General features: G+C 43.4%; 1 protein-coding gene across 6 annotated transcripts in view; it reads right to left on the bottom strand.

Moving 5' to 3' along the window:
- Positions 1-1617: 1617 nt before the first annotated feature.
- Positions 1618-17826, bottom strand: part of ACER2 (alkaline ceramidase 2) — a 38873-nt gene continuing 22664 nt past the window's right edge. Inside the window, exons 4-7 of one of the 6 annotated variants that reach the window (XM_070480572.1) lie at positions 15435-15572; positions 12173-12250; positions 10306-10443; positions 1618-2407 (exon numbers count right to left, since the gene is read on the bottom strand). In XM_070480572.1, coding sequence (XP_070336673.1) covers positions 2317-2407; positions 10306-10443; positions 12173-12250; positions 15435-15572 — 445 coding nt within the window. In that variant the 3' untranslated portion in view covers positions 1618-2316. Of the gene's footprint in view, positions 2408-5150; positions 6103-7082; positions 9663-10305; positions 10444-12172; positions 12251-15434; positions 15573-17826 lie in introns of those variants that run through there. The other 5 variants (XM_070480569.1, XM_070480570.1, XM_070480573.1 and 2 more) reach the window with 5 other exon arrangements.

Genomic DNA, 17826 nt, shown 5'->3' with positions numbered 1-17826 from the left:
AACATTTTTTTATTCTGGAAAAATGTCCACAGTGTAAAAATACGGCAGATCCAGATAGCATTTAAGGAGAATCTGGAAGTATAAACCAGGACCAGAGGCTTGAGGAAGATGTAAATTTCAAATTTGTTCAACTCTTACGGTGTAAGTTTTCCCTCGTGATGGAAAGTCCTCACAGGAGAAGGGGGCTGGGATTGGTCTTGGAGGGCAGTCAGGAATGCTGAGCTATGGAGACCTCAATTTCACCACCAGAAAGGAGGTGAATCCTGGCTTCATGTCATGTCGCACATTCTCTACCTGGATGGCTTCTCGGGGCATCTGAATACCCAAGTAATTCTCTGTATGGCCATTTTCCTAGGGAGAAGACCCACTGCTTATAGCAGATTATCAAAGACCTCAGTGGCCACCCCTCATCCCCTCATCCTGGCCAGAAAAAAATGTCTACGACCACGGCAGCACTGCTGATACTGCTGACCACTCAATCTTTCTCTTCTCATAGTCACATTATTCTTATAAATAGGATTGCCTATGAATCCCTTAAATTAAAAACAATGGTCACAGGAAATTAAGAAAAACGGATATACAGAATTTTCCTGCTAAATTCATTTACTAATTTATATTGTTATATGACCTTCCTTCCAGTGACTGGATGCACTGCAGCTTAAATGAAATGTTTTCTGCATTTGAGATTTTATATCCATCTGACATAATTACAGACCTTTCAATAAACTGCCTCTAGGTACTTTTATACTGGAAATATGTAAGTGTATTAATTTCACAGCTCTAAGAAGAAACCAATGATTAACTAGCAAGTTTAATTAGTATTAAATATACTCATTTTAAGTATGATTAATAAGAATGATACCCAAATTCATTAATAAATGAGTTTGAGCAAATGTACCTTCAGTTCAGTCACTCAGTCGTATCCGACTCTTTGCGACCCCATGAACTGCAGCACGCCAGACCTCCCTGTCCATCACCAACTCCCAGAGTTTACCCAAATTCATGTCCATTGAGTCAGTGATGCCATCCAACCATCTCATCCTCTTTCGTCCCCTTCTCCTCCTGCCCTCAATCTTTCCCAGCATCAGGGTCTTTTCCAATGAGTCAGCTCTTTGCGTCAGGTGCCCAAAGTATTGGAGTTTCAGCTTCAGCATCAGTCCTTCCAATGAACACCCAGGACTGATCTCCTTTAGGATGGACTGGTTGGATCTCCTTGCACTCCAAGGGATTCTCAAGAGTCTTCTCCAACACTACAGTTCAAAAGCATCAACTCTTCGGTGCTCAGCTTTCTTTATAGTTCAACTCTCACATCCACACATGACCACTGGAAAAACCACAGCCTTGACAAGACAGACCTTTGTTGGCAAAGTAACGTCTCTGCTTTTTAATATGCTGCCTAGGTTGGTCATAACTTTCCTTCCAAGGAGTAAGCATCTTTTAGTTTCATGGCTGCAATCACCATCTGCAGTGATTTTGGAGCCCAGAAAAATAAAGTCAGCCACTGTTTCCACTGTTTCCCCATCTATTTGCCATGAACTGATGCAGTCCCTTAAATGTATTTCTCATAGCAGCTGTTGCAGAAATCATTTTGGAAATAAACAAACATAAACCTATTCATTCACAGAAAAATGCCCCCTAGGGCTTTAATATCAAACATAGCCATCACAGTCAATTCACAAAAAGAGCATAAAGTGCACACGCTCCATGTCAAAAGGCCTTCAGTTACTCCCAATGTAACAGAGGTTAAATGCTACCACAGCCAGTGGGCCCGCTACCCTTCTACAGAACACCCTATATAAAGTACAGAACAGGGTATATACCTGAAAATATGTATCTATTTGCTCTAATTACATACTGTGGTTACAAAATCCTCTCAGAACTGGTTTAACAAATAGGGAAAGCTACGATTCAAACAAGGAGTTCTTTGAAGTAGGGGCCATTAAAAAATCTGTAGGAAAATGATGTCTACAAAATCCATCGAGAATCCCAACCTAGCCCAAGACTTCTCTTTGACCAGCTGGATCAGCAGCAACCAGGCAAAGAGCTGACTATTAGGGGTTCCAGGTTCATTTGGGAACCAGGAGCTCTGAGGGAGGCTGTAGCCAGGCGAGCTCACCTGTCCCCCAGGCAGATGGTTCCACATCGGCCCCGAGCGATGAACAGTCAGGGGAGGCTCACCCCTCAGTTCTGAAGCCTCCAGAATGGCGCCAGCTCACGTAAGCATAATGAATGAGAAGTTTTTACATACCTGAGAAGTCCAATAAATAGCATAGGTGATGGTGTTTTTACAGATCCTGTGCTTGATGACCATCATGCTTAGTCTCCCAAAAGGACATCTCTGATCCACAAGGAATGTCTTCCAGGCATTCTTCGGGGGGACAGGCGCAGAGCACCCCCCAAGCGTAGCCTATTACCAAACAGATGCAGGCATCTTATCCCCAGACACCCACAATGTAGTCACTGAAGTGCTGGTTTTACATTAAAATAATAAAAGGAGGAAACATTTTCTAAAAATCAGACACTATAAAATAAGAATCATTAACTTAAATGATCACTTGTTACATTAATATTTTGTTTTTTAATATTCCAAATCCAGTTCCTGCTGGGTGTCAATCTTAGGCAAATCCTCACCAGAAGAAATATCTAATAGCCATGCTGAGTAACTGTCATGACCTAACTCCTAACTGTCAAATCTCCACCTCCTTGAATGACCAGGGGAGATAAAAAGATTCTTGATTGCACATCAAGGAATGAAATAAGCTATTCACTCTTTACATCAAAACCTGTACAACTATATATTTAACAGCTATTTTCTAGGACTCGTCCATCTAAGTGCAGAAGCATATCAAAAAGTAGAATTCATTATTTCTTAGGGCCCATTGATGTTAGGCTTAACTAAAAAGAGAAGACTTAGTAGTAAGTCTTACAATCCAGTGATGAACACTCAAGAATATAGCTAACTCTCAAATATCCCAAAACCTGTTCTTCAGGAAAAATATGACTGGCATTTATATTCTATTCAAGGTACAAAATCAACTGTCAGCTCTAAAAGGCATCTATTTACAACTGTATTAGGGAAAAAAAGATAAGAAGGAAATATGCCAAAATATATTAACAGTGGTTGTCCTTGAGCCATAGAAATAGATTACTTTGTTTTCTTCTCGTTAACTTTTCTGTGATATCCCCATTTTCCTTAAAAAGCATGTAGTGCTATAAGAGTATTATGACTATAAATGTAAATATAAATATGAATGATGCCATAATCCAAACAAAGTAAGATTGGCATATTCCTACTCTCTTGATTTACCATCCCACACTGGTAAACATAAGTGATTTCTGTTCAGACATAGAGTGAAGACTTGTCTTCCTCAAATACACCCTATTTCACACTTTTTCTCAGCCTCATACCATTAAAATCAACCTCTAGAAGGGGGCTAGTGGCAAAGAACCCTCCTGCCAATGCAGGAGATATAAGAGACTCAGCTTTGATCCCTGGGTCGGGAAGATCCCCTGGAGGAGGGCATGGCATCCCACTGCAGTATTCTCACCTGGAGAATCCCATGGACAGAGGAGCCTGGCAGGCTGCAGTCCGTGGGGCCGCCAAGAGTCAGACACGACTGGACTGAGCACTCATGCATGTGCTAGAAGGGCGTTTTGTTTTTCCTAACAAAAGCATTCTTTCTGAAACTTAGTCATTTGTCGTGCAGAAGAAGAGAAATAGCCCTAAGTCAGGGCACTTACTTCTTTACTTCTAGCAGAGTCGCATTTCATACCCATTTCCAAGGTCATTCAGAACCTTCCAGGTGGGCAAAGCCTTTGGGGCTGGAGGTGGTGGTTTCCAAGGAACATGCCCTTCATTCCATCAGGAGGAATGGTCCCTCCCTGATGGCTGGGACAGTGCTCCCATCACTGAGGGACTTTCAAGACAGAAGCTAAACCTCACACACACAAATCATTACCTACACTCTGCTTCTCCTTATTTTTCCCCATTAAAAGAGCTGGGCTTAAAATACAACCAACTCCCTCCTCAGAGCATTTTTCTCCTTCAGCATGGATGAGACAGTCTGAAAAGAGGATGGTCTGACAGCTCCCTTTAAAGAAAACTCTAGTCTTGAAACCCAAAGGATTTAAAGAGCAGTTTTCCAATACTGTTTCACAAGCCACCTAGGTCTCATATTCATATGTTAACGATTCCATGAGTATTTAACTCAAATACTGATTTTTAAACTACAATAAAGCAACATGGACACTCATTCCATACCAAAACTTTCTAACCTGGAAACCACCAATTTGTTACTTTGCATGTCATTGCCTTTCATATTATTCAGGAAATGCTGCAAGCTTAACCTCAAAATAAAATTAAGCTAATAAAATACAACTTATTTCACACATTAGGTCTCCATAAAGACGCCTTACGGCCAACAGGGTTCTTCTGCTAAAATCATTTGAAAACCACAGAAGTAGAATAAAGTCATTCATTTCTAAATTCAGTTGCTCCTTGGACTTTTCACCTTTTGATCCTGTGCAAGTTCTAACAAGAGTCTGAGTGCCCAGACAAGCCAAAATTGCTACGGCCCCATTCTTAAACACGGAGGACACTGACATGCTTCCTACCCACATGAGAAGAACACATCTGTTCTGCCCGCTCCCGTGATGGAATGTTGCAAAGCAAGAGATGCCTGAGTTAACACGAGTATCCCTGAGGTCATGAATCCCCACCTCGCACCTTGAAGATACCTGTGGGGTCTTCCATTCAGCCCAGTGAAGAGGAGATGGGTTGCAGCCAGTGTGACTTTAGGTGAGAAGAACTCAGAGGGCAAGAGGTTTGCCCTGCTGCACCCAAAGGAGCCAGTGAATAATTACAGCCAGCACTTAAGGAAAGCAAGTGGTCAAATGACTGGAGAAGCTGCAGGAAGCACCTCATCCTGTGAGAATACCGAGAGTAATTCCCACAGTAGATATCAAAGAAAGAAGAGGCAAGATTCTTGACGGTAACTTCCAGAACAGGACAGCAGACAAGAGGCTTCCAATGAGAACAACTTCTCAGACTTCACATTTGCTCCAAATTTTGAACCAGGATCCCTACCGCGATTGTCACGGGCCTTTGGGAAGGTCACAGAGGTCAAGCACTAAGAGGGGAGGAGTCTGTGTATGGAACACTCACACCGCAGCTATTCTTCTTTGTATTTGAGGATACTGGGCTGGGGTGGGGTTGGGGAGGCAAACCATGTCAGCGTTTAAAGACTGTGCTCATCTTCCAGAATGGCTTAAAGTGGAGTGTGGTTTTTTGGCATAGAGGGTTTCGCACGTGAGCTTCACCCGGATCTGTAGTCAAGTCTCCATCTCTCAGCAGAGGTAGCAGGAAGGGGGTTCACACGTGTATGTAAACCTCGGGTTATGGAGCTCTGCAGGGGGAAGCCAGCCTCCGAGGGCACAAGCCCTGTGTGTTCTCCATTTGTCTGCTTCTGATTTAGGACGGTGGCCTGAGATGAAAAGCTCTGACTTCTTCCATTCGACGGAGGGTCTCATCTGATGCAGGATGTGTCTGTCACAGCAGGGTCGGCTCCTGGAACACATGGGGACAGCTGGGCCCCGAAGCAAGGCATGTGCGGCAAGGGGTCCTCCACTGGACGGCTCTGCCATCAGCACAAAGGACGCAGCCCAACGTGCAGCCGGAGGTGACACAGAGCACACACCCAGAGTCCTTGGCTACCTGCTTCCCAGCTCTGGGCAAGCATTTCTCGCCCCCAGGCACTGTGGAGTCCTGGCGGTCCACAGACACTCTAGTTAGGTCCCAAGGGAATAGAATTTTAAAAAGACAGACCCCACTCCCAACTCTGCGAATGCCCCACCCTGGCTGGCTGCGCGGGCAGGTGAAGGTTAGGGGGCAGAGAGGCCAGTCACCGCCTTGCCATTCATGTGATCTTCACCGAGGATTTCTTGTTGGCGCACAGAAGGGACACGTAGGGGACGCCGATGAAGGCCCAGCGCTCGCTGGGCCAGAACTTGATGACGGGGCCTTGCTCGGGGATCTCGGACGCAGCATCGAAGTAGGCAAAGCACACGCAGCCCAGGTAGGCAGCAAGGCAAATGAGGATGTGCCTGGCGAAGGAGACAGACGCGTGAGGGCCCGAGACAGGGGGACTGGGCCGGACTTCCACCCCGCTCCCTCCAGGCTAACCCCTTTCCCAGGTGCAAAGGCTGGCAGGGGCCTCCTCTAGTTAAGAAGGGGTGAGGGAGCCCCACACCCCCGGAATAGCACACAAGTGATAAATTCTGAGCTAACAAAGCCTCTCTTGAAATGTTCTAAAACATTCCAGCCTAATAACAGGAAAAACTTGCCAATGCCTTTGGGGCTCCACAGAAAACAAGGGTTTAAGACAGAAGCACTAATATGATATCGCTTATATGCAAAACATAGAAAAAAGAAAAGGATATAGGGACTTCTCGGGCGCACCAGTGGTTAAGCCTCTGTGGTTCTACTGTAGGGGACGAGGGTTCGATCCCTGGTTGGGGAACTAAGATCCCACAGGCCACAGGGCATGGCCCAAAAGAAAGAAAAGAGATAAAAAGGATACAAATGAACTTATTCACAAAACAGAAACTGATTCACAAGCTCTGAGAATGAATTTATGGTTGGGGGCGGGGAGGGGGGGGAAGGATCGATTGGGAGTTTGAGATTGACATGTAAATAAATAAACAAATTTAATTAAAATAAAAAAGAAAACAGAGGCATTGAGAGAATGGAAATAACTGAGCACAGGGGACCGATTCCCTGCTTCTCACTTTAATAATGGGCTGCACATATCTAACACCCTTCATTAGAAATAATTTTACACTGATTCATCAGCTTTTGCACTTTAGTAAGGAAACGCTTTATTTATCTTTACTGTGCTGGTAGAAAGTTTTCATATTGATCTTTATCATGGGGACCATTTAAAGGCATGTAACTTTTACACCTTATACTGAAACTTAAAACTCCAGGTAAATTAAAGATTTTAAATACATTTAAAAAACATATTTAAAAGAATATTTTTATAAATATCCATTTATAATATTCTTTTAAAAATAAAAGAATATTTTTATAAATATCCATTTATAATATTCTTTTAAAAATAAAAGAATATTTTTATAAACCTTGGAAGAGGTCTTTCTTAAAATGACACAAAGTTCTGAAACCCTAGAGGGGATCACTGTGGCAGCCACATGCAATGGACGTCTCTACATTTAAAAACACATGGAACAGGGAACCCCCCCTGGTGGTCCAGTGGTGAAGAAGCCACCATCCAGGGCAGGGGACGCAGGTTCAATCCCTGGTCGGGGAACTAAGATCTCCCATGCCACGGGGCAACTAAGCCCGAGCGCGGCAACTACGGAGCCCACGCTCTAGAACCACGAACAGCAACCGGAGAGAAGCCCGTGAACTACAAGAAGAGTCCACGGCTGCCACTAAGACCCAACACAGCCAAACATATAAACATCACACACACCCGGAATAAAGAAGGTTGTAAGAGAACTACCAGCTTGCTCAGTTGAGAACAGTGTCATTTAAGGGATGTCACAGCCACTCTGTAATGCATGCAGAAGGGAGAAGGGAAAAAAAAAACTAAAGGAAAAGACTGACAGAGGTGAAAGCATGAAAGTTTAAAACAGTATGGCACAAGATATCACTAACATACTAAAAGATAAATGGGAAAGTGGCGGGGGAGCGGGGAATAGTTGTACCATATGCCAAAGAATTAAAATCCCTACCTGATGAAGAGCCCTAAAAACCAACCATTTCACAGGGTGTCTGGGATTTGCTTTATAATAATCTGGGTGGGGTGGGCAGTGGGTGAGGGTGGCAAGGATGAGACTGGCCTCTTGTAGATTAATACAGAAGCTAACTGTTGCCTTCCTGGGGGCTCCATGTATTACTCTCTATACTTCTGAAAATGTTACCAATGTGCATAATAAATGGCACATAGGTATTTGACAGTAATGACTCTCTACTATGTGTCGCGAAGTACGGGCTGGATATAAATTTTTAAATACGAACACTCCAAAGAGATGATAAAGAAACTTAAAAGGCACATTTCAAAAGAGAAAAGATATAGTAAATTGACATTTGAAAGATGTCCAACAAAATACTAACTTTTTAAAAGATATGAAAATAAAATTTTCTCAATCAGGTTAACAAATACTTTTTAAAGTTACTAACATCCAGTATATATGAAAGTATATCTTACAGATACACTTTTATTATCTTACAGATTTTAGTAAAATTGTGTCAGTTGGTATCTCTGGGTTTGGCAACATATTATAACCTAAGGGAACATTCAGTCATATGAACAAATACAGATATTCATTACCAATTGTTTGTAAAAGTGAAAAGTTAGAAATAACCTTAATATCCATTTGACAGAGAAGTTGGTTAAATGAATTACATAGCATTACCCATATTGTGAGTTATTAACTGGACACACAGCTGATGGAAATAATATAAATACATTGGTAAGGAAAGTTGTCCATGATTGAAACAGCAAAAGAAGAACCAGCTTGCATCATGTATAGAATGAAGCTATTTTTGTTTTTAAAAGTAGAATTAGAGAACTAAACATCTGGAAAGATATACTTTAGGTTGTCAACAATTGTTCTCTTTGGACAGAATTAGAATTGTAAAAGCCTTTCTTTCTATACTTCCCTGTTGTTTAAATTTGTTGTAATAAATAAATATATCACTATAACTGGAACCAAAAAAAAAAAAAAAGTTTCAACTTTGGTTTGGTTTTTGGCCACACTACACAGCATTTGAGTTCTTAGTTCCCCAAACAGGGATCAAAGTTGCACCCCCTGCCACAGAAGCTGGAAATGTTAACCACTGGACCATCAGGGAAATCCCAGAAAATTGTTCAACTTTGGGGGGGGACCTCAAAGTATACCAAATTTAGAAACAAATTAAGTTTGAACCAAAGGTACTACACTCTACTTTTAATTTTACTTAAATCACTCTGTGATAAAGGAACTTGGATCAATTAAAAACACACCAGAGACTTCCCTGGTGGTCCACGGGTTAAGACCAAGCTTCCACTGCAGGGGACACAGGTTCAATCCCTAGACAGGGAACTAAGATCTCACATGCTGCACGTGGAGCAGCCAAAAGACAAAATAAAAATTCTTAAAGAAAGTACTATATTTTGAATGAGAGCCTCTTTACACAGGTGGATACATTTATCAAAACTTACCAGACTACACAAAATCTGTGCATTTAATAATCTGTAAATTATAACTCAGATATACAAAGTGTATATAAATTCACTAATGTGAGTCGAGGTTGAACCTAAGATATATCAGGCAATGGATCCTAAGACTGGAATCCCCAGCATGAGCTGCTTTGCTTTGCCTTCAGCGAACAAATCTGGAAGTCCCCAAGTCTTAACCTGAGAGCAGCTTAGGTCTCATGGTAGATAATACACAAGTTCAAACATCCCAGGGAATTCAAGAGAATCCTTTCAAATCGAATAATCTTAGGCATCTCCTGATAGAGGTCAGCCTCCTTCCAAATCTGGATCTAACAAGTTTTAACAACTCCTTACCACTAGAATTCCTCCCTGGGTGCTCTCAACTTACAAGGAGGACTCTAAAAATTTCTCTTGTCCCTTGATATCTCACAATCAGAAGTCCTGGAGGACAGAGAGGGAAAGATGATGCGAGGTTTGGAGTTGAAGCAGTTCCCAGGAAGAAAACCACCCCATTTCCTCCTCTGCTTTCTGGGGACAGGATCCTGCATGCTGTTTCATAACCTTTTTCTTAACCTAACAGTGCATTCTGAGCCTTCTATAGATGCTTGATCATGTTCCCCATGATTAAGCTTCTGGGCTGGTTTTATGTAACCAGCTGGGCGATCCTTAACAATTCACTCTTATTTCTCTGGACTTGTGTCTCCACCTGTCAAATGAATGGGTAAGACTGTCCCCAGGTGACCTGTGAGGCCCAGGCTGGTCACTCAGGCTCAGGAGTGCTTGGTTCTGATTTGGGACTGTCCTGTCCCCACGTCACATCTGTCCCCAGCCTTCCCCACATTCCCCTACCCTGCAGATCTAGCTAGAGCTCAGGTTACAGCTTTGATCTCCAAGCTCCTTTCCGCTTTGATAACGGAGCTAGAGGTAAGAGACAGCACAGACAGGAAGCACAGGCAATTAGGTCTGTCTGTTCTGGCTCAGCCTGCTCCCTGAAACGTCCGACAGTCTACGTAGGGAGAGCAGAGTGATGGCAGAGAGTGCAGACCCTGCCTCGCCAGCCCCTGCCCCCGACGATGCGGCTCACCATACACAGTGCAGGTAGGGGAAGTGGACGGACGACAGCAGCTCACAGAAGGCCCGGTCAGTGATCCAGCAGAAGAGGGCGAGGGTCCACCAGAGGCCGGAGAAGAGGCCCAGCTTAAAAACACGCACGTTGTCACACCTGCCAGAGACGCAGAGAACAGCGTGTGTCAGCCCTGGTCTCCTTCTAATGCACCGGCCACTTCTCTGCCCCCTCACACCTCCCCAGCCTCCAGCCCTAACCCTCCCTGGCCCCTTGGCACCAGGGCTCCCACCCAATGCCCCATCACACAGGCCCAAGGATATAAACACTATATATACCCTGATGATTCACAAAGCCACACTCCTCACCCAGGCCTCTTCTTAACTCCGGACTTGCAAACCACACGTCACATTATGACACATCCACCCGGTGGCCAGTATTGATCTAGATTTCACATGTCTACAGAGAGCTCCTGATCCTTTCTTCTGTTCCACACCCGTTCTCCTCCCGGCCCTCTTGGGGAAGGGTGCTTTCAGGACCTCAGGCCAAGAATTCTGGAGTCATTGCTCTCTTTCTCACATACCCTACATCTAATTCATCAGCACGGTGATATATATTTCAAATCCAATCTCTTTCCATCACCACTGCCTGGGTCCAAGCCCTCTGAGTTATGGCAACCACCTCCATCTGCCCCTGTTCCTACAGTCACCTCTCAACACCCTGCCCAAGAGCCTCCCACGTCTTCCCTCTTCCCAGAGGGAAAGCCGAAGTGCTCACGGCCCCAGTGTGCTGGCTTCCCTCTGCCCTCCACCCAGTACTCCCTACCCTCCACCCAGTACTCCCTACCTGCCCCACACTGCCTCTGCTCATCAAACCCCCCAGCAATCTTTGCCTTTCCTCCAAAACCCCAGGCACGCTGCTCCAAGCCTCAGCACTGGCTGTTCTGCCTCCTGGAATGCTATTCCCAGATAGCCACGGGGCTCGCCACCTCCCAGATTTTGTTCAAATGTCCCTCAGTAAGCCCTTGGCTGAGCATTGTTCCTAACAATCGCACCACCTGTCTCCACTCCTAAGTGACCCCCAAGCTCCCATCACCTTCCCTCTAATTCTCTCTGTAGCAATGACAGCCTCGCCGATACCCTCTGTGCTTCATTTATGAACCTCCAGGGGAGCCTTCCTGGGATGGTGTCAGACTCAGGGAGGCTCTTGGTGCTCCTGAAAGAAAAAATGAGCTCTTCCACACCCTGGGGCAAAGGGTTTCTGAACAAACCCCAACAGCTGGAGGGGAACTTCAGCAGCCGTTTTCCTTCCTTATTACCAAATTGCTCACAAAGAGGGTGACTTCTTCTCCTGGGGAGAAATGCCCAGAGGCAGTTGGTGGCTGAGGGCCCTTCCACCCCTCCTTTGGGGTCTCTGTCCCTCAAAGGCCTGCACCCCAGTCAGTCAAGCTCATTCACTTGCAGGAGTCCGTGTCTAACATAAATATGACCCCTTCTTGGGTGCAGATGTTATCTGTTCATATTTGCTGAACAGGTTAATGGTGTCTAAAGTCTGACTTCCTGGTACCTTTCCCAGCTGTCTGATGGAAACATAGGCAAAAGCATCAGTGAATATGGGGTGGACAGCAGGCTCAGAAAGAACTGCTCAAAAAACAACCTGAAAAGCCCTGTCAGTCGGAGGGTTACATGTACCCCTTGAAAAGATTTTTGAAAAAATATATAGAGCCCCACGACATTAGTGACCGCTATCCAGTTTAGTCACTAACACACAGATGAACAATTTCCATTTTCCCTTTCTCTCCAGCATATGAACAGGAATTAAAGGCATGGAGTAGATGAGAGGTTTTAGGGGGAAGTGTAGGGAGAGAAGAGCAGACGTGAGGGTGTACCTTATGGGTTCCCTGTATGGACAGGTGCATAGAAAAGAAGGCGCTCTCATGAGGGGCTGAAGAGGAGCTGCCGCAGAACTGGTTAAAAAAAAAACAAAGGAGAATGTGGTGTTATAGGAATCACAGGAAAGAATGTTCCAAGGTTGAGGGGGTGAATTGTGTAGAGAGCTGGGAAAACAAGTAAAATTCAGGAGGACTAAAAAGTGATCAGTGAACGTACAACCAAGAGGGGTTTGGGTATCAAAGTGCACACAGAAGCCAGGTTAGAGTAGCTTGAAGAATAAATGAGAGGAAACACATGGAGACACCTTTTAAATAAGCATGGCTGTGACAGATGAGAGAGAAAGGGTGATGGCCAGAGACAGATGTAATAGAGGCTAGGATGGGTGTTAGAGACAATGGGAGAAATTCAACAAGCTAATGGGAAGGATCCTTTGGAGAGAGAGGGATGACATAGTAGACAATTTACAGGAGTAAAATAGGAAAAGGAAATGGAGGGGATAATCCATAAGTAGAAAGATGGACCCTAGAGATAGAAGGAGGAATACTTCCACAATGCTGCAAGTTTTTAAGGTCATGATGAAGACTAATTAGCAGTAATGATGACTGGCTTTTCAGGGGTAAAAAATTTCAAGTATAGAATAGAAATTATTTCCTTTGTATTTACTTAAAAAGATTAGAGTATTAAAGGAAAATGTTTCCCTGCTTAAAGATCACAATTGTGAAGGAAAATTCATTTATTCTGTAAAACCTGCCCCTTCATTTGCTCTTGTTTAGCTAATGTGAATTTAAAAGTTTCCCTTTCTTTAGCCAGTTTTGAACAAAATTATAGATTAAAACTAAGAACTAAAGAGCCTCCTGATGAAAGTGAAAGAGGAGAGTGAAAAAGTTTGCTTAAAGCTCAACCTTCAGAAAACTAAGATCATGGCATCTGGTCCCATCACTTCATGGCAAATAGATGGGGAAACAGTGGAAACAGTGGCTGACTTTAGTTTTCTGGGCTCCAAAATCACTGCAGATGGTGATTGCAGCCATGAAATTAAAAGATGCTTACTCCTTGGAAGGAAAGTTATGACCAACCTAGACAGCGATGTTACTTTGCCAACAAAGCAGAGACGTTACTTTGCCAACAAAGGTCCATCTAGTCAAGGCTATAGTTTTTCCAGTAATCATGTATGGATGTGAGAGTTGGACTATAAAGAAAGCTGAGCACTGAAGAATTGATGCTTTTGAACTGTGGTGTTGGAGAAGACTCTTGAGAGTCCCTTGGACTGCAAGGAGATCCAACCAGTCCTAAAGGAGATCGGTCCTGGGTGTTCATTGGAAGGACTGATGCTGAAGCTGAAACTCCAATACTTTGCCCACCTGATGCGAAGAGCTGACTCATTGGAAAAGACCCTGATGCTGGGAAAGATTGAGGGCAGGAGGAGAAGGGAACGACAGAAGATGAGATGTTTGGATGGCATCACCAACTCGATGGACATGGGTTTGGGTAGACTCCGGGAGTTGGTGATGGACAGGGAGGCCTGGCGTGCTGCAGTTCACGGGGTCACAAAGAGTCAGACACAACTGAGCGACTGAACTGAATTGATAGATTAAAACATATGAAACTCAGGAGTTAAAATGAAAACTAGATTGTAGTGAATTCTCAAGAAACATAGCTAAGTAGAGAACATTCTATTGACTTCAGGCCTAATATCAGCCAGCATCACTGGGCTACACAAATCCATTCAGATATCTCTATCGGCAATTTAATGGTTTTCCAAAGAGCTTTAAGCTCTGTTAGTGTTCTTTTTTTTTTTTTTAATTTTTTATTAGTTGGAGGCTAATTACTTTACATCATTACAGTAGTTTTTGTTATACATTAATATGAATTAGCCATGGATTTACATGTACTCCCCATCCCAGTCCCCCCTCCCACCTCCCTCTCCACCCGATCCCTCTGGGTCTTCCCAGTGCACCAGGCCCGAGCACTTGTCTCATGCACCCTCTGTTAGTGTTCTGAAATGGGTCTGTTCTTTCCCAGGTCCATGAAGGGTACTCAAAGCCAACAAGATAAGACAGGACAGTCCTTCCACTGCCAGCCAGCAAGTTTATATCCCCCTTCAACAACCAACTCTGACCTTGCCTGGTATTGCTGATAATCAAAACAATCCCCAGAGGCAAAGCAATGGTAGAAACCATATACATGTCTCCACTCAAAACAAAGAGTGAGAGAAAGCTGATTATACACTACACAGAGAAACTCTCACAAAGGGGGATAAATACAAGACTTCAATTAAGACCATCTGTGTCTATGACAATAAGCCATGAATTAGAGTGGATTTCTAAAAGTGGTACAGAGAAAAAGCATTTTCAAAGAGTATTACAATACGGTAGTGATTTAGATGTGTTTTAGTTGGGGCTGAATAAGACAGTCTTAAACACACACAAGAGCTAAACAACTTTCCAGAAAAATCCAAACAAACTTTTTGGCCAATCCAATAATGTGTCTGGGTATCGACCTGAACTCTGCACATAGACCTGACATAAGAAAATGTTTAGGCAAACAGACAAAAGAAAATGTTTAAGCAAACAGTAAAAGGCTTTACTTGATAGGCTGTGAGAAAGAAACTAAGCCTCAGGGAAAGTAGCAAGGCTGCTTTGTATACCGGCATTCATTTCTTTTTCCTTCTCTGTATAAACGCAGGACTTTGCTTTTCTTCTTACTCTTGTCATGTCACACATATGAACTTGTGTTCATATCACATCTATTCTCCTTCCTGGGTTTCCCTGGTGGCTCAGTGGTAAAGAATCCACCCACAATGCAGGAAACATGGGTTCGATCCCTGGATTAGGAAGATGCCCCTGGAGAAGGAAATGGCAGCCCATTTCAGTATTCTTGCCGGGGAAATCCCATGGACAGAGGCGTGGGGTGGGCTATAGTCCTTGTGATTGACTTAGGGACTAACAAACGCAACACAACATTCTCCTTTCTGCAGGGTTAACTCTAGGCAGCTTGGTCTAGGCACCCGCCAGGTCCTGAGATGTTCCTCCTAAGCTAGTTTTTGGATCATTAGAATACATTGATTATACTCCTCCCTTCTTTCTGAAAACAAGATTAATATTTTGAACCAAACCATCCAACTTGATCCTAATCTACAAGTCAGGGATGACTCTTTGGGAGGGGTAACTCCTCTTCAAAGGCAGTAAAAGAACCAAGAACTGGTTTGTTCCTATCCCAAGGAAAGCCTGAGGGCCAGGGAGAAAGACTGGTACCCACCTCCTTAGCTCAGCAATGAGCAGCGCCATGCAGGGAACCCCCAGGGTCATCAGAGAGATGTTGTTGATGGCGGGCTTGACAAATGCCAGGCACGTTGTAACAGCAGACAGGACGCAGACCACCACCTTGAACCTGCCCCTTTGTGGGTGAAAGCAAACCAAATCCGTTAGCAAAAGGGGTCGTGTTTGTTTGTTGGATGTTGGCAAAGTACAGGCACTGATGCTGGGAGGGCAAGCTCAAAAGACATTTCACACAAAGGACCTGCAAACCATTCTCCCACACTAGCTGTTATTTTAGGAATTCAACCTTAGGAAACAATCAGAAATGTTCAAAATATTTAGCTATGAAAACAGTTAAATTATAATCAACCTGAGCCTTTAAGGATGAGATGTGAATACTTGATTATTTTTAGCAGTACTTTCCTGCATTTTTTTTTCCAGGTGTTTTACAGCATGTTTGGACAAATTCTTACTGCAAAGGGTCAGACAGTGAATATTTTAGGTTTTGCAGGTCATAGGTTCTCCGCCACAGCTACTCAACCCTGCCACTGTAGACGGTAAGTAAGAAAAGGGGTATGACTGTGCAACCATAACACTTAATCTGCAAAAAACACACAAGTCACCCATGTGGCCAAAGATGTAGTCTGCCCACCGCTCTTCTACAAGGTGAACATGTATGATTTTTATAAGAAAAACAGGTCATTTACAAACCATAAAGCAGCCTAGATCAAAAGAAAAAAAATGCCCCATGTGCCTAGCACACAAGTCTAAAATCCTGATATCTGTATTGACTGACAACCAACAGCCTCTTTTTTTTTTTCCATTTAATTAGTTGGAGGCTAATTACTTTACATCATTACAGTAGTTTTTGTCATACATTGAAATGAATTAGCCATGGATTTACATGTATTCCCCATCCCGGTCCCCCCTCCCACCTCCCTCTCCACCCGATCCCTCTGGGTCTTCCCAGTGCACCAGGCCCGAGCACTTGTCTCATGCATCCAGCCTGGACTGGTGATCTGTTTCACCCTAGATAATATACATGTTTCAATGCTGTTCTCTTGAAACATCCCACCCTCGCCTTCTCCCAGAGTCCACAAGTCTGTTCTATACATCTGAGTCTCTTTTTCTGTTTTGCATATAGGGTTATCGTTACCATCTTTCTAAATTCCGTACATATGTGTTAGTATACTGTAATGGTCTTTATCTTTCTGGCTTACTTCACTCTGTATAATGGGCTCCAGTTTCATCCATCTCATTAGAACTGATTCAAATGAATTCTTTTTAATGGCTGAGTAATATTCCATGGTGTATATGTACCACAGCTTCCTCATCCACTCGTCTGCTGATGGGCATCTAGGTTGCTTCCATGACCTGGCTATTATAAACAGTGCTACGATGAACATTGGGGTGCACGTGTCTCTTTCAGATCTGGTTTCCTTGGTGTGTATGCCCAGAAGTGGGATTGCTGGGTCATATGGCAGTTCTATTTCCAGCTTTTTAAGAAATCTCCACACTGTTTTCCATAGTGGCTGTACTAATTTGCATTCCCACCAACAGTGTAAGAGGGTTCCCTTTTCTCCACACCCTCTCCAGCATTTATTGCTTGTAGACTTTTGGATAGCAGCCATCCTGACTGGCGTATAATGGTACCTCATTGTGGTTTTGATTTGCATTTCTCTGATAATGAGTGATGTTGAGCATCTTTTCATGTGATTTTTAGCCATCTGTATGTCTTCCTTGGAGAAATGTCTGTTTAGTTCTTTGGCCCATTTTTGGATTGGGTCATTTATTTTTCTGGAGTTGAGCTGGAGGAGTTGCTTGTATATTTTTGAGATTAATCCTTTGTCTGTTGCTTCGTTTGCTATTATTTTCTCCCAATCTGAGGGCTGTCTTTTCACCTTGCTTATAGTTTCCTTTGTTGTGCAAAAGCTTTTAAGTTTCATTAGGTCCCATTTGTTTATTTTTGCTTTTGTTTCTAAAATTCTGGGATGTGGGTCATAGAGGATCCTGCTGTGATTTATGTCGGAGAGTGTTTTGCCTATGTTCTCCTCTAGGAGTTTTATAGTTTCTGGTCTTACATTTAGATCTTTAATCCATTTTGAGTTTATTTTTGTGTATGGTGTTAGAAAGTGTTCTAGTTTCATTCTTTTACAGGTGGTTGACCAGTTTTCCCAGCACCACTTGTTAAAGAGGTTGTCTTTTTTCCATTGTATATCCTTGCCTCCTTTGTCGAAGATAAGGTGACCATAGGTTCCAACAGCCTCTTATGCACTGGAATTTTGTGTTAAGTTTCGGACAGGAGAAATGTTAGAAAAATAATTGATACCATCCTTTGGAATCAAAAATAACTGATAACAGCCCTTCAGTGAAAGTGCTTTCAGTAGAAAGAG

The sequence above is a fragment of the Odocoileus virginianus genome, chromosome 18 (assembly GCF_023699985.2).
Source record: "Odocoileus virginianus isolate 20LAN1187 ecotype Illinois chromosome 18, Ovbor_1.2, whole genome shotgun sequence".
In the NCBI taxonomy this organism is placed as follows: Eukaryota; Metazoa; Chordata; class Mammalia; order Artiodactyla; family Cervidae; genus Odocoileus; species Odocoileus virginianus.
Note: the sequence above shows the minus strand (reverse complement) of the source record. Positions and strands in the feature narration are given on the sequence as shown.